At 36.1% G+C, this 22,927-nt stretch overlaps 1 protein-coding gene across 7 annotated transcripts in view; it reads left to right on the forward strand.

Moving 5' to 3' along the window:
- LOC141448869 (E3 ubiquitin-protein ligase Zswim2-like) overlaps positions 1 to 5,597 on the forward strand; it is a 42,562-nt gene extending 36,965 nt beyond the window's left edge. For 2 of the 7 annotated variants that reach the window (XM_074117650.1, XM_074117648.1), the window contains exons 8-11: positions 2,836 to 2,927; positions 3,018 to 3,257; positions 4,122 to 4,186; positions 5,259 to 5,596. In XM_074117650.1, the coding sequence (XP_073973751.1) occupies positions 2,836 to 2,927; positions 3,018 to 3,257; positions 4,122 to 4,186; positions 5,259 to 5,446 (585 nt within the window). In that variant the 3' untranslated portion in view covers positions 5,447 to 5,596. Of the gene's footprint in view, positions 1 to 2,835; positions 2,928 to 3,017; positions 3,265 to 4,121; positions 4,221 to 5,258 lie in introns of all 7 variants that reach the window. The other 5 variants (XR_012455243.1, XM_074117652.1, XM_074117651.1 and 2 more) reach the window with 5 other exon arrangements.
- The last annotated feature ends 17,330 nt before the right edge of the window (positions 5,598 to 22,927 follow it).

A 22,927-nucleotide genomic window follows, 5' to 3' on the forward strand; every position in this document is an offset into this window, starting at 1 on the left:
GATGAGTCAAGCATGTTCTATTTTTGAAGAAAGAATGGTCTAGATCTCGCAAATTGTTTGTCGACCTTCCAAAACTATGTTGAGGAGTACATAATTGATTGTTATTTCTATGAACATTTCTGGCATAATAAAATACTTTGAAATTAAAGTTCATGAATTAACCTAAATTTCGCTTCATGGAGGCTGCAAAACAGATCCGATTTGGTTCAGATCGTCAAATAGCTTAATCATTTCAGACATCCCAAAATGCGAAAATACTAGTTTTCTAATTCAGATTTCTTAATTCGGATTGTTTTGTAATTAGGAATGATGTCTCCTAATTATTCAGTTGATTTATTATGTTAATCCTTATATATAAATGATTTTTTTCCCCATAAGAGTAGTGGTCGGAGTTGGCGAGCTGGAACTGTAGTCAGGGTCGGAGTGTTTTATTTAAAAGTCTGTAGGGGGAGGTAGAGCGCACCAACTTTTCAGAATAACGTCTTTATGAATATTTGAAAATGATGGGGGATGTTTGAGGGTGGTAATCTGCTGGCTGGACTGATCTAATATTATCATCCAAAAAGATAAAATTGTTAGATATGATGACAGGTGAGAAAACTGAGGAGGGAGCCTGTTTGCTTTGGGGATGGGTGAAGAGCGAATTGTGAAATGGCAAGTTATAGTTTGAGATGGTGTCAACATAGTGCGTCCACTTCCTCCGACATTATATACAACATTCAGGAGGGCAGTCCATGGGGCAGAGCCTGGATTTGCTTTTCCAAAACCTTCTAAATATTTCCATGTGTCCGTCCAGTAGCCTTGCCCTTTATTCTCTCATGTTTTTGTACATTATTATTGATAGTTGAATTATTCCTTTTAAAGGGGTAAAACAGACGGACGCCTTCGTCAGCAGGGAGGGCTAGGATGACACTCTCCTCTCTCCCGCCCCACTGCAATCGACGCAACTCCAACCAGCTGGACTCGTTCATCCATCTTCTTTAATATTGTATAGGACACTTCCACCTATCTATAATATGTACACATATATACATTATTTCTTCCATGTTTAGTTGTCCAGCAATGCTTGGGAGGTGATTAATCCATACTCGCTTGCTGCAGGATATATCCAATAATTAATTATTGGAAATATCCAGCAGCAACCAAGTACTTATGGTCCAGCAAAATTTTATGCAATGCGTCATCTATTTTCACGCTGATTGAATATTGAAAAGTCTTCTCTCCACGATGCCCCGTCATTCTAGAATTTTCGATAGATACACAGTTTTCTAGTGGCCCTCGCTCAACTTTATAGAGTCGTTTACAAATCAACATTTTATTCTATGATCTATTGGAGCTGGGAATTTCGTCGAAATAATTAAAGTTTAAACAAATTGGCAAATCTTTGCTAATATCATAAATTATTTTGATTAACAATTTATTTATTAATTTTTAGTGTGCATGCAGAATGTGAAATATAGTATGGCATTTGGTGAGATCCTACTGAAAGGGAGGAACGGAGATTATAGCAGTTATTTTATCCAGAAAGGTAGAGCACAACTGGTTCGGAATCTTTTTGGAGTTAAGACAACTGGTCTCTTCAGAAGAAGCTCAAAAACAAGAAATGAGATCAATACGGCGAAGCCTTCAGGGATTGTGGTTGATTAGGGATTTAATTGAGTGGAAAAGGTCTCATGGATTGTATTTAGTTTGAGAGGAACAATAGACATAAAGCGGTTATTGTAGGTTCAGCAGCGCACCTGAAGATCTATTATGTCTTTGCTGTTATCGTTGTTAATCGTGGAGAGCCGAATACATCTCCCAGAGCAGGCTTTCTTAATTTATTTTTCTAGAGGAAAAACTATTTTTAGCTAGAGTAAACTAGTTTTTGTTAAAAACAAATTGATTTAGGCTCATAACTGGTGAGAGAAATCCTGTGCAGAATATGAAGTAAATTTCCCTTCGTTTTTGCTCTGGACCAGGTAAAAACTGCGAGCATCAACCAAAAGGTTGGAAAGGATCACTTCTCTTATTAGCTGCATAAACTGCCGGCTAAAATTTAATGAAGTAATGTATTCGAGAATGTAATGGAAAATCTTTGAAGGGTTTTCTGTAGTAGTTAACGGGAGTTCACTATTTCGAGTCCTGCTTACTCTAGTTTTGATGTCTTAGTAATATGTGCTTCCACCTACGCCCATTAATCTTAATTTGATAAAATGTTAGGCCCCGAATTAGATTAAGCCCCTCATGGTTGTTTTTTTATTCAAACTACTCATTCTCGAATATAAAGCGAAAGAACTCGATACTCCTTTAAATGTTAAAATATTTTGAAGGCAATGTAAATAGTTCTAATGAAGCCCTTAACAGGGGGTTGTTCCCTGAGAACCCTTTCAAAAAAAATTGAAAAATATTTCGAAAGATAAAAGTGATAGTTATTTTGATGGGTAAATATTGTATGTACCAAGTTTAAAAAAATCAGTGTAGCTACTTTCAAAAAGTGAATTCGATAATTTGCTCGAGTAAAGAGACTTGAGTATTTGACGCGGTAATATCAAAACAAGAGTACCAAGTTTTGAGTAATTTGTGATTTCCAGTTATTTTTTAAATAATCTATTGAAACACACAAATACATGCAAGCAGCTTTTATTAAAAACAATTTTTTGGAAACTGGGGACCACAACATGATTTCTGGAAAAACTTACTTGCGAAAATACCGATGCAATCGCAGTAGTTTCCCTGCCAGGAGTGTATAAACAAACTTTACTGTTAACCTTCTACACTTCGTATAACCATCTTATTTAAACCTCTCCACATAATAACCGTGTTAGTTTCAATGTTGTGTTTATTCTATTGCAGAATGTGGTCGAATTGGAATGTGGACACGTAATACCATCTCCAGAACCTGCACAACTTATTGAACCTGTACAACAGCAACAAAAAAGTCCAAGGTAGGTGCTGTCGGTAAATTTCCCTGGGTATTTAAGTTTGACGGCCGATATTACCCTGCTGGCTGACAATAACAAACAATTTGTCTACAGACCGATGACCGGACGGTGTATGCGATCTCCTCCACAGCCTCATCTTCCGCCGCCTCAGGTAGTGGTTACCCGCGCTGAACTATACGCCAGAAATAAACCACCTCAGTATCAAAAAGGGCTGACCTATTCACAGAAATTGGCCAACATTACGTCTGGTAAAGCTACCAGGAAAAAAGCTGGTAATGATAAGAAATCATCGGAAGTTCCGGCGGAAGAAGAAGGAGAGGAATTCTCTATCAGGTCGGAGGTTTGTTATTTTTTATTGCATTTTTTAAAATAATTATTTGATTTCGCGACCATTTTTAAAAATTCTTTTCTAATTTCGCGGGGATTTCCAGCTCTTTCTATTTTAATTATATAGAGATACCCAAACTAGTATGAATTCTTTGAATTAAACATCACTTCCGAGTTCTAGTTTTAACAGATGATTCATTGTTAGTAAAAACGTTCTGGTGTACGACCGGGAAATCATCATCTTATTTGGATCCTAAAAATGCAACAAACTTGTCGGCAATTATTAAAAAAAACAAAATTTAAAAAATAGCAGTCAAAATTAAACATTCACTGCGAAAGTTAGCTGACACGAAGGGTATTAAAAGTCGGTGATAGAAATGCTGTTATTTGGAGTATACTGGTATTGGTCTACTGGCTGAGCCACTTGTTTAAGGGTGTTGGGAGCACCGAGAGTGTCTCAGTCTAACGCCAGCATTTACCCAAATTGAGGAGTTGATGTGTACCATTACTTGGGTTTAGCGCAGTCGCAAACAAATTCTACTTTTACAGCTTAATTTTTGGTCCTAGAGAGCAACATGTTATCAGTTTTAAATTGGGCAGATGATTATAATGGTGGACTGTAAGTACTCAGTAAATCTCTGTTTGCAATATCTCTTCGTCAGCCTATCTCGTTTCTTGCGGCCTGAATTTACGCTTAAATCATTCGTAATATCCGTTAATAGCACATGATCTTCCCAAAGTTAGCTGCAGGGCATGCTGGCATTCCGCAAGAATTTGAACCAATTTACATTCCTTAAAAAAAGAGAAAAACTATTTTTTTAAAATTCAGTGTATATTGAAATTGTACCTATTAAAGTTATTTTATTACAGAGAAAACGGAAGGTTACTTGGATCTAAAGTTCTTCCAATAATGGCGCTACTTCTGCAACGAAAAGGTAAACAATGTTCATCCAGTGCAGTGAGTTTAATGTGAGCTGAAAAGCTTTGCTTCTAGTTCTTAATTTTTTGCTTAAAATATTCCCGTACATGGTGCTATCATTGAGGATTGCTTACATCTAGGGGACTGAAATATTTAAGTCTAGGTAAAGTGGGCAACTGCATCACGGTATGGGCGACTAGTTGCCTCCCATACTAGACTAACCGTATAAAGCCTTTTGTCCCAGTAGGGTTATAAAAAAAAAAGTAGCCAGTGTTTGCAGAAAAACTATGGAGTTCCTGTCTACTTTGGTCTGATATTCGCAAACTTTCTTTTCAGAAAGCCGTGACTGCCTTACGGTACATGGATCAGTAACTTTACGTCACTTAATTTTTGGTAACTAATAAACAACGATAAAAAAAGAAGATGAAGATTACGCGATATCAATGGCCTAAATGATGAATGGATAAATTATCTAAATGGCGGTCAGATCTTGGTTAGCTAACTGCTAACTGCCTGAATTCGTGTGTAAAAATAGAATAGTAGCGATGGGACGTTAGCGAGAAAGGCAGATTCAGGCAAACATGAAAAGGGAAAGGGAAGAAGGGTCAGCGAGAAGAAGTGATTGCTGATACTGTACTGTCACAAGTAGGTAGAATGTAAACAAAACTGCCAGCGTTAATCCAACTTTGATTAATTGCAAAGAAGTTTTAGTTTCTACAAATAACTTCCAGCACACACCTCTTCTCTAATTAAAGAATAACGTTGTTAGAGTTCAACTTTCTTAAGGCAGAGCACCGTTCTACTACTTTTTACTTCTGAACTTGCATTTAATTTTTTTCTCTTTTGTTGCGGAAAACTTTTATTAACTTCCCTAAATTTGAAAATGGAGTGGTGGAGGTTTTGGACTGCGAATCCAAGGTAAGGTATCAGTGAAGGATCCTACAGTTCGCAGGAAGATAGGTCAGTCAACCACAGAGGGATTTTGTAAATATTATTATGAAAATAATTTCAGTAAAATATATAGGTTATGTGTTGCATTGTTGTTGTTGCAAAAAAAAATCATTATTTTTGTTGAAATCCATTTTCAGCAGAAGAATGTGAAGAAGAAACTGAATACCCTCAGGTCGATACATCCAGCAAGGAGGACCATAGAGTGGGTAACAATACGAATCAGCCCTCAAAGCGGAAAGTACTCAGTGTACAGTGTGTCCAGCTCTTACCGGAAGGAGAATCAAGTCCGTTAAAGAATTGTTCAAGAAGATCATGGCAGCGGTAAAAGTCCAGAACAACATCTTTTACGATACCAAAAAAAAAAAACGATAATTATTTCAACTGTATTGTACGTTGTTATCTTATGTTTATGTAATAATATTATATATATAAATATTCATATAAAGTGTCCAGATCTTAAACTTTAAAAAAACATTTATTATTTTAATTGTAGAAATAATAAATATATATATATATATATTGAGGGCTGGCCAAACTCCCCCCCTCCCAAGTATCTTGTTTTTACAGTGATTCCAGAATCGTAAATATTCATTGACCGAAAACATAAATATTGTTGAAAGTCTGAAGAAATGTTCACAATTTAGGAGCACGTTTACTAAAAGTTGTGAGCTGCTATCTATTCCGAAGAGCTAACTAGTATTATCCTTATCTCCGTGAGCTTTTCATTATTAATTGATGAACTGTTCACAGGTTTTTTGTTTTTTGTTTTTTTTTACAATAATTATTTTTCTAATATCTTTAAAACAATTGATTAGCTTTTAAGTAGATAAGTTGTGTTGAGGCTGAAATTTCTTTAATTGTCCTTTGTACTGACAAGAAAAGTTTGTTCTTTTAATGTTTGCCATTACTAGAACTTATTGTTATGGTGATGGAATAAGGTTTGTTCTAGAAAAATAGGATGAAAAAAATCTAGCATACGTGATTGGATGCCACACGTATACTGTCACATCAACATTCAAACAAGTTTCTTGTCAATTTCCAAAGAAACTACGATTTATGAACTGGTTTTTATAATCGGACAATTAGTCTGATGGCAAAGTTTAAGAAGAATTGTGTGGCCTTCCTTGGTGCGATCCATTGGAGTTGATTGAAACAGTAAGAAGTTAATAATAATAATAATAATAATAATAATAATAATAATAAAAAACAATTCTGTTGATAGGAAAACCTAGGAGAAGCTATTAATATTCTGTTGGGTTGCTTCGTATTGTTGACTTGCCATTTAAACGCTTCTTCAACATCAAGGAATGGAACAACTTACTTTGATCCTCGCAATTTAAGGTTGTAATTTTGAAAGTAGAACAATTTTTATAAAAGAGAACATTTATTTATGCGATTTAAAAACGATAGTGCAATAAATTATCACAAAAGAGTCAGCTGGGTTGAACCGACTCGAGAAAAAGTGGCCTAATTCAGTTCGTTTCGTCAAGTAAACTTTCCTTTTTAGGCAGAATTCGATTTGAAGAGGAGGCTGGTGTGCCTCACTAGGCCAATACCTGATTGACATCCGATGTGTTGGAAACCCCTTTTTCAATTATTTTAAAAGTATTGCGACCTAAAAGACTGTTGTGACTTTTTATAGTGTCGAGGGTTTGTTCATATACTTTAGCCAAGATTGACATGATCGTGCGATGCCGTCGTACATATTATTGTCATGATTGAATAGCAATGATTATATTGAAAATATTTGGTTTCCACTCTAGCATTGATCAGCCCATCCTCAAATCATCAAATCCGTCTCTGTCTGGTGACACTTAGTTTGAGTTTAAATTTGAGCTACCAGTTATTTTTCAATTTGTCGAGCCATTTATTTAATTATTTTTAATGTTGCTGAAGAGGCGTAATGAAATTGATTTTTCTCAATCACTTTTTTACCCGTAGCTCTTAGTAATAGTAATCAATTAAAAAAAAAAAAATTAGAAGTTGATTAATGGCTAACAATATTCCATCCCCTTTGTTATTTTTTTTTTTTTTTTTTTTTTTTTTTTGGCGCATCAACAGCTGAGGTCATTAGCGCCCGGAGCTTTTTCCAGTGCACTGCCGGCCTCCGGACAGTGTTCTCTCGTTACAGACAACACTGTCCATCACCGGACAGTGAGCTGTAAGAAGCTCCTAGGAAGAGAAAATCTAAGGGTCAGCTGCTGGAATATTCCATCCCCTTTGTTATTGTTATCATTATTAGCTGTCTATTTCTAGATTTATTGTTTATTCTCCACATGGATTTATTTAACTCATATATTGTTAATTGTTGTTTTATATGTTCATTTTTGTTTAAATTATATGTTTAAACAGAATTTTCTGTTCTTGTTAAAGTACGAGATATTTTGTTTACTATTGTTTAGTGGCAACACTGACAACAGTTAGGTTTATAGCACAGGTAACGAACCTGGTGGTTGCAATTCTCGATACGTACGTAGCAATAGTTTAACTTTGTAATATTAAAAAAAAAAAAAGTAACCCAAAAACTTAGTTGACTGGGAATTAACATAAAAATTAGCAACTTCAGTTCAGGGCAATCATCATCATCATCCTTGTAAGTAAATGTAAAAACAAAAAACGTTAGATCCGCTGTTAGGTTTCTCCCTAAATGGAAGTAATGGTGATTTTCCAAATTGAGTTTTTGAATGAGAAACCGCTTTTAAAGTTGTATTATTAGTTGAAAAGAAGTAGCAATGTTAATTTCTTTCCTTAATTAATAAAGTACATTTTCTGACATCAAAATTTACTGAAAGTTATGCGATTTTTTTAATTATCTGAAATTTTTAGAAAAAAGTTTCGGAAATGGCTAAAAGAGAGAGAGGTTATTACGAGCAAACAGTCCGAAAGGAGACTTCCTATTTACTTGATTAGTTAAGCAAATAGCCTAGCCTGCCTTGCTCAGAAATGAAATATTGTAGGAAATTTTTATTCCTTAGCGACATATTTTTTTTAAACACTACAACTTTTCAGTGTCATGTCAAGAAGAATATTTATGAACAGACTGAACCATAACTCCTTCAAATCAGGTAAAGAAAACTTGGATTTCTCTTACACAGTTATAAAAGTTGAATTTTATTTTAGCAATTTTATGGCGTTTAAAAGCTGTAAATGAGGGTGTATTTGCAAACAAACGTAATAAATATAAGATATATAATATATGCTATTCAAATTTCCTTGCAATTTAGACAAATATATCCATTTCAGTAAGTATTTGCAAATTTATTTACAAGCTAAAATATTATTGTACTTAGAGATGGCCGTAGTTTAAAATAAGAGAAAGAATTGCCAGGAAACTAATTTTAGTGAAGAGGGTACAGCATTTGCACTTCTCATGGATATTTCCCAGAGAATTCTTTATAAACTGTGGAATACACTTATTTAACATTGATCAACATTTGCACTAACCTGTAGACTCGTTTTAATATGTAGCGCACTTCGCAGTTCCACAGAGCAATGTGTACCCTACACAGTCACGAGAGTTTGAAGATTTTATGTGTATAAAAGAACAGAACCACGTACGGGATATCATTGAATGATATTGATGTTTTTTATTTTAATGTCAAAGCTCGCCGAAATTGAGATAAAATCGCAATATTGGTTATCTTCAAGAATGAACCAGATAAAATTCCTAACGCGATGATGTTGCTGGAATATCAAGGCTGTGGGATTGAAGTAGAAAGCGAATTGATGACTTATTTACTGTGCTTTAGGTGTGGTTACTTAACGCTTTGGGAGCAGTTTTTCTAAAAAGCAACAATGGTGAAGAATTTATACTGAACAGTGCAGCAGTCAACGTGTTCGGAAACAGGCAATATCTAACCCACGGTAAGTGCTTACCATCCATTCAAAATTTTTAATTGAATAAAAGGAGTATAATACTAGTGAGCTCAAGCTTATCTGAGCAAATTTTAAAAAGTTATTTTCGCACATCATTCCCCTTTAACTGCAGAGCAGGGGACTTCTGGCGAGTTCCTGCGAATTTTTATAATTCCAAGATTCACACTATAGAAAATGTTCTCCCTACCGTTGGAGGTCCAAGTAATTGTAATATTTTCGTTCTACCTCTTATTGCAAGCTTACATTCCGTACCGAGACTAAGAATTACAGACCATCGATGGCTCGTTCTCAACTTCATGAATGCAGATTGCCTTTTTTTTCTTTTTTTTTTTGTTTTCCATCAATCACCGGTTTAGGATTGAGCAAGATGGCCGCTCGCAGCTCCAATAAGGGTAGTTCGAGGAGGGGGTAGTTGTGCTGCATTCCACAGTCCCGTTATGCGACCTTCAGCACCAACAAGCCCTGCACACAGCCTTCCAAAAAATATCATCCCCTTGTATTCTATACTTTTACAATCATTGTTCTTTTTTCAGTTTTTATTATACTTTGATATATTCACAATTTTATTCTCTAATTTCTGGTAAGAGGGAGTGGTCTTAACGAATCTCTTCGAAAGTGGATTTTTCTTGGGAAATCTGAGTTAAAAAGTGGGTTCTGGATTCTGCTTTTTAAAAACTATTATTGTCTTCCTTTAAAGCAATAAGGCTTAACATTGCTTAGAATCGTGGGCACATCTTACTGAAGAGAAATAATTATAAAGAAGGTGAAGATGAAGAATTGTAGGGAGCTTTCTGATCTCCCCTTCCGTTCTCCCGGACTCCCCGTTATCTTGGAACTAATCTCAGTTGCCGAAATTATTGCTTTGAAGGAAACGGCATGACTGGAAGGGCGAATTCCTGCTTTTTTCAGATTCAGCCAAGTTCTTGAACATTTGTCTGGTGTTTTGTACGTATTACATTAATCACGAATGCGAAAAAAACTAGTTTTTGTTTGAAACGTTTGTCTAAAAATTTTATTCTTTGGCTTTTCTAAAATGGGTACAGCCCGTTAAAAAATTTAGAATTCAGCTTGAGAATATTATTTCCATCCTAGTTGCATCCATGATGAATCACAATCTTCTTCCTTGTAGCCAACGCTGACCCAAGTTAGATGATCTAATTACATAATTGTTATATTGTCTGGAATCGAGCAACCAAACGATTAGTGATTTTGTTGTGCTTGCGGTTGTCACTGAAAGTACAGATCTGCAAAAAACGGTTTTTAGATCTTTGCTATTTCTGCGAACAGTTGTTTTCAAAAATGCATTGATCAATTTAATAAATTTATGCGATCAATAGCCATAGATATTTTATTTATTCATACACGGCCAGTAGACCGTCGGAGCCTAGGAAATATAAATGAAGATGGTAAAAAGTCAGGTTGTGAAAATCCAAGATTTTTCCAAGAATTTATTATTTACAATCTGGGGCGGAGTGCCGGCAAGAACGAATTTACAAGAGAACATATTTTCTGAAACTTATACAAGAAAGAAAGAGAGAGGAAAAAAAGACCGACTGGGTCATAAAAGTTGTGACTGCACCAAACTGTGACTGACAACCAATCAATGTAAAGACGTCGAGTGAGAAATATAAGGCTGACAAAAATTTCATCATAAACTTTATGACACAATACTTTATGTTTGGCTGGTAACAATGGCGCTGGTTCCCTTTTTACTCGTTGAGAGGTGCGGGTAAGGGTATGGATGTACGTAGAGGTCAGTGAGTCTCAGGTTCATAAGAATGGCGACTCTATCTTTATATTATTTTATTTTGGACATAACTCATTATAACCTAGATTATAGCTGTGCTGACTAAATATTTATTGGGTATACCGTGGGTATTTACGATCGATGTTCGTATCGAAACTGTTAACGGTTCTGCCTTCTGGGTCGTTTTTTCTGGCCTCACACATTCTTTATTGAACAGTATTTCTATAAAAGGAAGGTAATGTACTTGAAGTTAAATATGCTGCTGGACATTCAAAAAAATATCTGGTTTCACCTCAAAGAATCTTTCTCTTATTGGAAGTTTCGAGTTGAGCTTACAAATTAAGTTTAGGCCTAGAACTATTAAATTAAAATTTAGATTATTTCAATATTATTGGAGCCTAATGTATTAAAATTGTTTTTAGAGATGCAATTTACTTGCATCTTCTGCAGTTAACTCACAAATCAATGATCGGTGAAAAATATTAGAATTCATAGCGGTAGATCTTCATGTTTGAAGTTCATACCTCCTTCCTGCAGTTAGGTTCAGCGATCAATTCTCAATCAATAATCAGTCTCATGAGGTTTGTAGCTGAAATATCGGGTGCTGCAGATGGTGACTTACTTTGTTGCGATGGGCAAGATAATATAGGTAGCGGATTCACGATGAACAGCAGTTTTTCGCAGTTGGATGCAATACAGTTGGTGTACGCCGCACCTTTGGTAACAAGTCACTCATTCGACAGGGCAGTTTGATGATGAATACGCGATTAAGACATGTATAAGAAGTTGGTTTAGTTGATGATGAGCAGTGGTTTACAGGGTTCGTAATATTACACTTTAAGGCGCATCTGGCCTTAAAGTCGAATTACCAAAAAAAGGTTTTTATTCACGAACTTTTCAGTTACTTTGTTTAAGAAGATACAAGAACAATAAGATCTAATGCTACCCTTCACTCGACTCACTGAGTTACCAAGGGCAAAGCGAAGCATTTCATCTAGGGCTTGAATTCGTTAGAATTACAGATATTTAATATATCAAACGAAGTATCAATTCAACAGGCCCTTTTCGTTGCGTAACTGCCTGCAATTTTAGTTTCTATTAAAGTTAAGGAAATTCATTAATTGTAAATGTACGTCATATCCGGTACATTACAGATTGCAACAAATTTCGATAGAACTTCATTATTAAAACAATTTGGTACCACCTGTGAGCTAGCTGCTAACATGAAGCCAGTTTGCGGGATATACCAGTATCATTACAGTATAATAATTTTTCTTTCCATCTCAGCAGAGTTTGTTCTATTCTGTTAAGTGTCCATCATAGTTTTTATTGTTTAATGTTCAATTTTAATAAATTATTAGCTTCATTCTGGTGCAAAAAACGTGGCAGTTTATTTCCTGATTGAACTTCTCGTTAAGTTTTTTCAGTATGGGTGGCGAGCTTAATATGTTGGCCGCACCCACTTCAAATCCTGCTTCCTGCTAAACGACTCGAGCAATAAAATCCGGATTAGAGCCACTAATTAGCACAAAAATAGCACTAAACTTTTCATGTGGTCCGGCAGTGGTGGGGACCCCAGGATATACCCTCTAATCCTAACACTCGTATTTTTTTTTTTTTTTTTAATTAATTACGGCGCGTCAACATCCAAGGTTATTAGCGCCCGGAGCTTTTTCCAGTGCACTGCCGGCCTCCGGACAGTGTTCTCTCGTTACAGACAACACTGTCCATCACCGGACAGTGAGCTGTAAGAAGCTCCTAGGAAGAGAAAATCTAAGGGTCAGCTGCTGGATTCGAACCCGGGACCTCCGCGTGGGAGTCCAGTATGCTAACCTCATAGCTAATCCCTTCCCTCGTATTAAACACTCGTATTAAAAAATATTTTTTTATTTTAGGATTTTATTCGCTTCCGCTCATCTAGCTCTACATAAATCACCTAAATTTGTTTATCTTACCTCGTTAAATTGAGCTCTTAAAATTTTGCTACCATTTCTTACTACAATTTATGCGCACCTTCATTTTTGCTAGCTATTTACTGCTAAGATTGAACACCGAATTAAGTAGGATGTTGATTAAGGACCGCTAGTTTATCCTTCTCATTAAACCCAATTAATTACAAACTATTCACTATTTTGTGCTAAATCTCGTAAATTTTTAAGCAATGGATCGCTGTCATAAAAGTTTCTGCTCAAATCGGGCCGTCAAAGGAAAAAATAGTTTGATGACTTCCACTTTTAGAGGTGATGAACTCTCCTCTCCTCAGAGTCTAGTAGCGAATTAAAGGGTTATTATTTTCTAATCGTCCACCTAGCATATCTATAAACTGTAACTATGAACAATCTCTATGGTAACCAAGATTGTACATAGGAAGTGGGGGGGTTGAGTAGGGGCTAGTAGTTGGGCACATGTTGCTGGTGTACCGGAAGTAGACAAGTGTGTTACAAATCTTTCTGTGTATGCGTGCGGGGCCGCCCTTCTCGGTCCTTCCTTTTTTTCCCACTGCGTCATAAAGCACACCCCAACACTTCTTAACAATCCTCAATACACGAGTCATTCTTGATGTACTAGTCCTCACCCTTCTTCACCCTTCCATAACCATTTTTCAAATCTTTTTCAACCCAACAAATAAAAAATCCATTTTTTCCACAGTTTCTCGTTTAGCAAAATATTGCTAGTTTTTATTTCCTTTCTTAATCTGAATATTTAAGGTAATTATTTTTTTTACCTAATTTCTTGAAAATTGATCTACTAACTGCATACATGCAGATCCATAATTTTTTTTTTTTAATGATTTAAGGCGCGTAAACATCTAAGGTTATTGGCGCCCGGAGCTTTTTTCAGTGCACTGCCGGCCTCCGGACAGTGTTCTCTCGTTACAGACAACACTGTCCATCACCGGACAGTGAGCTGTAAGAAGCTCCTAGGAAGAGAAAATCTAAGGGTCAGCTGCTGGATTCGAACCCGGGACCTCCGCGTGAGAGTCCAGTATGCTAACCTCATAGCTAATCCCATCCCTTCCATAATTTTTAATTGCAGTATTGTCCTGGTAAAATTCATTTAAAGGTGCTTAGTTTCGTCCTATCTTTAGGACAGTTCCTCTTGGATTTCTCGAAGTATGCGTCGAATTACTATTGAATTCTACATTTTCTGTCTTGTAGCCAATGTAAAAATTATCATCACTCTTAAATACAGTGCATTACCAGTGCCAGTCAATTTTCAATGTTAATTTTGTACCGTAAGCAGAAAGTGTTACCTTGAGCATTAAGTCAACTATATTCTCAGAAACAATCTTATTGTGTTCAATTTTTGTTGTACCATGAATTGCAAGTAAGTGCATTCACTTCTACAATCTAACACCCTTCGTGCTTGAGAAAAATTTGGGGTATGTCTTGCCAGTACCAATAATTTTAATCAGGTCTGAACATGCCTACACTTTGAAGTACCGTTTAACACTCTTAGCACATCAACGGCATATATGTATAAAGTCAATATTTAAGGAGTTTAATTCAGTAGTTCAGAGATTTTCAAAAGTTAGGATATTAAATTTAGAATTATTATGTGATATTTTACATTTTCCTCGAATAATATTTATTTCTTGGTGAGTGGAGAACAGTTCTTGTAACCTTCCATTGGCTGAAATCAAAGACCTGAGTTCTGTAATCCCACCATCTACAAGACAACAGTTATAATTTTAAAATTCGAACATTAGTCGAATTGTAAAAGTTGCGAGGATGTGTATTTTTCACAAAGTGAAGGTTGTTTTCACTGCTACCATGATTGTACCTGTTAAAAAAAGAAAATGTCAAACATTTATATATAAAGATAAATCACAGCGGACACGGCAAGGGATCAAAGTATTTCTTAAAGCTAAAAGCTGTAGTTAGAAATAATAAATTACATCGTGAACATTTTTCGTAGAAGATAGCATCAAGGTGAGGAGGAGAAGGAGAAGGCATTGGGCTAGCCCAGACGCACTCTTGATTGCCCTTTGCTGTTGCCCTCCACGCTTATTATCATCAAGAAGCAGTTCTCAGTAATTTAGCGAAATTTACAAATTTTTCTCGTAGAATTCTCGTAGAAATTAAGGTGATAAAAAAAATTGTTAGATTGCATTTTCTTTTAAAGTGCGTATTAAGATATGTACTACTAATATATAACACAGGGTGTACACGGAGGAGAGGTTCGCAAACATCCCAGTTTTCTGCATTTACACCCCTCTGTTCGGGGTAGGGTTTTATTAAAAACAAAAACAAAAATCCATATGGTCTTCAAGCTCAATAAAAACACTTTTTTTTCTGAAATTGGGTGACTCCTTGATTTATTAATCATTGAAAATACAGTTGGAATCATCGAGAACGAATTTTTTAGACATTAAAGTAAAAATTTCATGGTTTTTTAAGAAAGTTTTAAGGTTCTGGGTTAAGCAGATTAATGGGAAATTTAATGCTCTTTCGTTTGGAATAAGCAGATTTGTTGCAGGATAAAGGATAGAAACGTTACGGCGTTTTTATGGTGAAAAAAAACGCGAATTTCGACGGAAATGTTAAAAATGCAAATATCTTGGACACTATTGAAATTCAGGCCAAAGTGAATAGAATATTTTTTGTTGCATTTGAGCTGCTGAATCACTTCACGAAGTCCTCCGTGTACACTCTGTATTTTGTTCCTTGATTGTTTCATCTAGTTTCAGTGGATCAGACAATTAATTTGGTATACCACGTTACAAAATATAACCCTGTAAGATATAGTATCTAGGAGATATGCAGTCATACATTTGGAAATTCTGAGTCTGGAAAATGTATAGAATCCTTGAGAAATGATATTTGCAGTAAGAGAAAGTGGTGTGAGGGATTATATCGGATTTTTCTTATTAAAAATGAGCAGAAACTACAGAAATTGTTCAAGATAATGTTTTCCTTGGTTTCCTTTCATTGTATAATTGAACTTATTTTATATATACCCAAAGAGGATTGGCAGCATGTTGTTGATATACTAGAAAAGACAAAGAGTACAGTCATGGCAAGTAAATAATGCAGGCGTGTGCTATGGTTTACGTGCAAACAAGCAACTTAGAGTTGGTGCACCTCTTGGCACGGACTGTACATTTACTGCTCTGTTTTAGTGCGGTTGTTGTGTGCACCACGGACATGCTTATACCAGAGGACCAGAGTTTTGTTGGAAATTTTCGGCAAACCATTTACAAAACCCATGTAAGAAACCCAGAAAAAGGAAAACTAGACACAACTCTGCCATCAAGAGTGACCTATGTTGACAATAACGCAAGTGTAAAGAATGATGGCGCGCTGCTTCTTCTTCTTCTTTTTAATTTACAAGTTGTTTCCGGGATGTTTTCAAGGAATATTTGATCAAATTATTTTATTTCCTGTACCAAGAGGTAGTATTTGTTTTGTTCTAATTCCGAATAGTTATAAAGTTTGCACATAACTTGATTTCCTGCGAACAGGGACTAGATTAGTTCTTCTCCGTTATTCTGTCAGTGTGCACTTTGCCCACTAGGTTTCTCTACTTTGCGATTTGGTTTAATTTCCCTCCATTTTCTAACAGTTGGCTTCTATGATGTCAAATCTTCGAAAGTAAGTACTTTGTTTTCTAATATTTCTTACAAGATGAGAGGTAGCACCACCACAAGATCACCATCTTGACAAATTTTCATTACTGAGTTTCCACAAAATGTTTGTTTAGAGGTACTCCATGTCCTAAAAAAGAGTGTTTTCTAGAAAGTAATATCTTTCTCTGTATGTCTGTATTTGTGTGTGTTTTCAAAATCTCTCAAAAATGAAAAAAAATCGGGGATAAAATTTTATATTTTGATTGGGAAACCCTGGAAGAGACCCTACGATTACTAAGCGATCATAAGTCTTCAATCGGAAGTACCATTTAATGGATTTCGATAACTAATCGATCATAATTCTTCAATCGGAGTTACTTTTTAATGGATTTCCATAACTAATCGATCATAATTCTTCAATCGGAGTTACTTTTTAATGGATTTCCATAACTAATCGATCATAATTCTTCAATCGGAGTTACTTTTTAATGGATTTCCATAACTAATCGATCATAATTCTTCAATCGGAGTTACTTTTTAATGGATTTCCATAACTAATCGATCATAATTCTTCAATCGGAGTTACTTTTTAATGGATTTCCATAACTAATCGATCATAATTCTTCAATCGGAGTTACTTTTTAATGGATTTCCATAACTAATCGATCATAATTCTTCAATCGGAGTTACTTTTTAATGGATTTCCATAACTAATCGATCATAATTCTTCAATCGGAGTTACTTTTTAATGGATTTCCATAACTAATCGATCATAATTCTTCAATCGGAAGTACTATTCAATGAATTTTAAATTTAGTTGAGGTTTCCACTGAAATCTGATTCCAACAATTTTCTTTAAAGCTTTGTACACATTTTGCGCTCACAGAGGTCTACAGCTTTTATTTGTAGCTCTTTTCCTGGAAATATTCGATGAAGGGCCCTCCCTTGAAAGTACCATTTCACTGTAATGTAGGATCCTGTTTTCATTCTATAAAGGGGAGTTAAATTTATATCCAAAATTCTGAGTTTGAGGAAAATTCTACTCTTAGAATTATTTGGATTTTCCACTTTTCTCAATTTGTTTTCTTTTCAAACATTCTTCCTTGGGTTGTCTTTAGAGCATTAAACTGCGAGCATTAACCTACATGAGTATCAGTAACTAACCCAAACGGAAGAAAGATTATATTGCCAATATCAGCCATTATTTATTTTTTTCACAAGCTTTCGACCTAGGGGGTTGTCATTCAGTAAAAATCTTGTTTACATTTATTAAAGGAGGAAACCATTGAGGAACAGGATGATGCGTAGTAGTGGAGGAATGGCTGCGAGTTCGACTCTAGTCTATATCTATTTGAAAGTAAAAGTGTAGAAGAGAGATGAAGAAAATTGTGTTAGTGGGTAGATAGGAGACGGCGGCAGAAGGGCGCTGACAGAGACGGAACACAGGAAGTGGGGATCAGGAGACTACAGCCTCGCTCTTGTGTTCATGTTGTTCTACAGAGATAGTTTTATCTTCAAGGTCATGCACAGCTTCTCTTACTAGAACACACCCATACCACTACTCTAGCAACAGTAACAACCGTCCGTCTGCTATATAACCTAGTGTAAGGCTGGCTACTGTAACCGGGTTAGTTATCCATGTACACTAGGCAATCATCGCACCTCGGCTTCACAGATACCTCCTCAGATAATCCTCCATTACGTCTTGGCTCAGCCTGTAACAGATTAGAGATCTTAATTTGTTTGTTTACAAACCCAGAGCCGCTTCTTTTTAATGATTCTTGTATTAAAACTGGTAGCGCTGCTGTTCCAGCTCTAGTCAAGCATTACTGATGGACATTTAAAGCAATCCATACGTTCAACGATAATCTTAGCATCAGTTTGTCAAGACGGAAGTGGCCAAAATCGATTTGAACAAAAAATACTCAGGGTCTTTCTAAGTTATGTTAGGAACTGCCTCACATGACTTGCTTTTCTCCCACTCTAAAAGTAATTGCACAAATTTTCCCTGAATTCGATTTTTAATATAAATGGCCGTAAATACAAAGAATTCATCGTAGCATCAGGACAAATGATGTATTTCTTAATGGTAACATTAAACCTGAAGACATACTCAGTTGACCATGTCCGTCTGAGGAATTGTTGGCCACAAAAACAACATAACAATGGAATCAACCAAAAAGTATAACCTTTGCCACAGACCTGTATTTACAACTTACAATTTTGTGGTGTCTAAATCGATAAATAAGTTGAATTATCTAATTAAAATCGTCCACTAGCATTTTAATTGTACAGTGAATGCCAGTTTTTTCATTTAAGTATTCCAAGAATTCATTTCAATTTATTTCATTTATCCGCCCCTCAAAAAACCTAAATTTTGTCTATATCGGGCAGACTGCAATGAAATGGAACCTATTTCCCACTTCGCGGCCCAAATTTTCACTTTTCTTATTTTATAATTTATTAAAAACAGTACACTATAGATTCCTGAACAGTAGATGAAGAACTGCAGAGAGTAGCGCTGGTTTGTTAAAAAGATTTTGGCGTCCTTAAAGGTAGAAACAGTTTTGTTTGTCGGCGAACTAGACTTACCCCAGCAGCGAGGCGCCACCAGAAAACCCTGCGAGGTTATCTTCAATAGAAAAACCTTCCCAAGTTAAAATAAAAAAGTTCGCGCATCAATTCCAGTCAAGTGGCTTGATGGCCACGTCAGCAGTTGGTTCACGCGAGGGCCGAAGTTGAACAGATACGGTAATGAGAATTACACATTTTATATGTGAAGGCAGAGATTATGAGCTTAACTTAATAGACTCCTCAACCTCCTTCACCCAAGTAAGTTGGGCGGAAAGTGAAAATTAAACCCGGAAGATCTAGACCTAATCTTTCTTTAAAGAACCTTGTTGGGATTTTTTTTTAAAAAGTCTAATTGAATCCGGATATTGAGAAATGTCACTGCAGTGTCCCGTGGTTGAACTTTCTGATTGAACGCTTCGGCTAAATGGCCTCGCAAGCTCTTTTTGACTTCCTGATAATTGCGTTAATGTGATTAACATAATGGATCTCCCAGATTAACAACTTTACAAGCAATAATAAACTCTTAACATAGTAAATTCTAACCGAATAAAGTACTTAGTGTAGTCTGTAAAACTTAAATAAATATGACAGCAGGTTTGAACAAGATTAAGGAAAGATGATATTACAAGAGGTCTAGTGTGGGAGGCAAGGAGTACCGAGGGGGCGGGAGAGATTTGGTGGTAAGGTTAAGTGTTGGGCAAAGAGGTATATAGTTTGGAGTGGTAGTAGAAGAGAGGATATGGAGTAATTTGAGAGGATGAGGATTTGAACCCCATCTTCCCGAAGTTTAGGGCTAATACGGTTGCCCTTTCCTTTTTTATGGGCTGCTTTAGAAGTGGTCTGGTCTCATCGTCTGGGCACGACTGAAACAGGGTGCGAAGGACGGGGTTGGACAACCAACTAAGGAGGTTAGAGGAGGCACTAGGCTGAGGGCTCGGCTAGCCGAATTAAGGCACTTACTTAAGAGATTTCTCTCCGACCCTTTTCTACCGACATAGAGCTACCATCGGCCGACCGAGAGATGGTGTGCAAGAGGGTGGGTGCTTAGTTGTCGTCGCCACCAGGGGGGTGGCAGTACGAGAAAAATAGTTGTGTGTGGGGGTGGCTGAATGTCAACAGGTGGCCGCTACTGCCGCCTCTTTCACAACACCACGTTCCAAAAGAGAGGGAGGATCAACAACACGCTGTAGAGTTGCAGACAGACAAACGAAAGAGGTGGCACGCCTAGTGTGTTATCCTCGGCGCGTACCCCCTCGCGGGTGTCTTCAGCCCAGCTCTTTGTAAGAAGGCTCTCTTGCAGCTCAAGTGGTGATTATTTTGCTGGCTGCCCCCTTCCAGCTCACTTATTATTTTCATTCTACACCATCATACTTTAGTCTAATTTCTTCTGCCCTGTTTATTTCAAATAGACTGACCCTCGATGACCTTTACTCACACTCTGTTTACCCGATTTACGACAAGATATCTTCTGTCATGACTTAGGGACGCCGTTAGGGCTGGTTAACGGGAACGCACAACTTGCTTCCCTCGGACTTTGACTTTTTTGTTCATAAAGTACCTACCTAAAGGACTTGGTTAGCCTGTGAATGGTGGTTTCTTTCTTTTAATGAATTAAACACTTGCTAGGCATCCTTGAAAAGAGATTGGGCAAAAAGTTCGTTGAAGAACTCGTTAGTAAAATATGTTGTTACTCCACTAGGTAAATATGCGTTTCAGTATGCTCTAAAACGTAAACTGGTTCTCGACAGTAGCGCTTTTTAGTCGCTTTTTTATTATTAACTACCTTTATTTCTAAATGAAGTGAAAACATTTTTGTCCTGAAAAAGGTGACCCAAATCCAGCAACAAAATTATCTCCCGCCAAACTTTGTCCCATCTCTTCTTTCCAGAAATGGCCAAGTTTATTCTATTCGGGTAGAAACCTGTCGCACTATACATTAAAATTAATGTATTAAATTACTTCTAAAATGAAGGAAAGGCAGGTAATTTGAGCGTAGAAAGCTTCGAGTAAAGTGTCTTCCTTTCTGACGGCACCTGTAGAAGCGTACCATTGTTCCTTCCGACTGCGAGACTGGCGCAATGGTTTCCAGAAGGGAACCTTCCCTTATCGTTCGCCCATCAAGCCGATTATCTGCAAAACCACAATGATTTTCGTATCATGAAGGAAATTATTACTTGCGTTTGAAAATTATTTTATTTTGAAATCCGAACAATCCATATTAGTCAGCTACTTAGTTCATGTAAATAGGTATTCCTTGAATATAATTACTTTATTACAGCCAACTTTATTAAAAAATTTTTAGGATTTCCAATCATGATTGATCTTTTTTTCTCATTTTCGAATTATTTTTTGTAAAATTTTAAATTTGGAAAATTATTATTTCATAAATGACCAGTCTGTCTGACCCTAACAGCGGCCTTTGATTACTCCTTGAAACTAAGGGAAAAAAGTTTGCCTACATTGTCTAGGTACCAGAAAGGAAACGGCACCTTGGCGCCAACATTGTTAGAGATCTTTGGTAATAATTCATGACATAGAACCAAGTTGAGGGACTTCAACTCCTCGGCCAAATAAAATCCTATTTATTAGATTAATTTCTGTTTTGATACATTTAGTTATGGGGGGGGGTGACAAAATTACTGAAAAAATAAGATAAATATCTTCCAATTCTTGAGGTTTATCAATCTTTTCATTTTTATTTCTATGCAAATGAGGATGAAGTTATTTTAGATGAGAGAGGCTGCGGCTACTAGTTGAGAGCTAAAGATCGTGCTGGCTGTTCAACACCAAATCTTCCTTCCATAAAACTTATAAATGTATTTTATTAATTAATTTTTTTTTTTTTTCTTCAGCAGTCTATTTGATTATTATTATATTAGTTATAAACATTTAAATGAATATTAAAATAAATAAATGAATTATAATAAAAAAAAACAATTCAGCTTTAAATAAAAATACAAAACTGAAAAATGCTGGGCGAACTTGCCTTGTAGGGATTATTATAGGGCGCCTCACTTGTAGCACACATTTAGTTTGCAGTGTACAAAACAAGATTTGGCAACACTGTAAGGGTCCAGAATAGGTATAATAGATAAGTGCTGATCACTGTGTGAAGGTACAGGGACTTTCAACGCAAACATCCTATTTAAAAAGTCCTATTTATTTGAATTTTTTTTTTTTTTAATTAAAGAAAATCTTGAATCTTAATTGATAATTCAGGGATTTTAGGCTTAACTTCCTGCATGACCTTCCGCTCGGTAAGCATTTTGAATATCAAATTTGAGGTTTCGGTAAAGAGAAAGCGACAACTTAGGCTTATTGTATACAGGTTACGTGATAAGCTTTATTGATTTAGATTGAGTTGAAGGCTGATCTCAAAAATGTAATTTTATAATTGATTGAGTTCCGACTTCTTCATAAAATTAATTTAAGAAAGATCCCCGCTTGAAGATGGCGAATTTGAAATGCGATAAGGGAAGCAATGAGTTGCTACAGACTGACTAGGAAAGACCAACTGTGATTTGGTTAATATTTACTCATTAAAAGTAAGTTCAGATGTTGGAACACCCTGATGGTGCATATCTTCCAACCAAGAATGGTCTGCTTGCCGTCAATATAATGGAGTTAAAAGAGAACGCATGAAAAACCACCAGTTATTTATTTTGTTTCCTGAGTATTGTAATCGAGATTTTTCAGTCGAATTTCTCCCTGGGCAGTTTGTGTGTGAGACAATCACACTCAAAACCAGAAGATCACAATAAAGGTCCAATGTTTCAATCCGTAAGGCCCTGTTCTTGGACAATATCCGCTTCCGCTCACAGTCCGCTTATTGATTCGATTTTTTACTCAACTTTTATTTATTTTTTAAAGATTTTTGCCAAATTTTTTCAAATAGAAAATAACTTCCATTTTCGTTAACTAACTTCTTTTGTTTCTCTTAGATAGGTGGCTTGTCTCTGTATCTTTTTCGGCAATAAGCTGTCCTATCTCTTCAAATTTATTGCAAGGAGTGGCTGTAATAATAGTACCTTTACATCAAA

Source organism: Rhodnius prolixus, unplaced genomic scaffold (assembly GCF_049639745.1).
Source record: "Rhodnius prolixus isolate KJV_2025 unplaced genomic scaffold, Rpr scaffold_2, whole genome shotgun sequence".
Lineage (NCBI taxonomy): Eukaryota > Metazoa > Arthropoda > Insecta > Hemiptera > Reduviidae > Rhodnius > Rhodnius prolixus.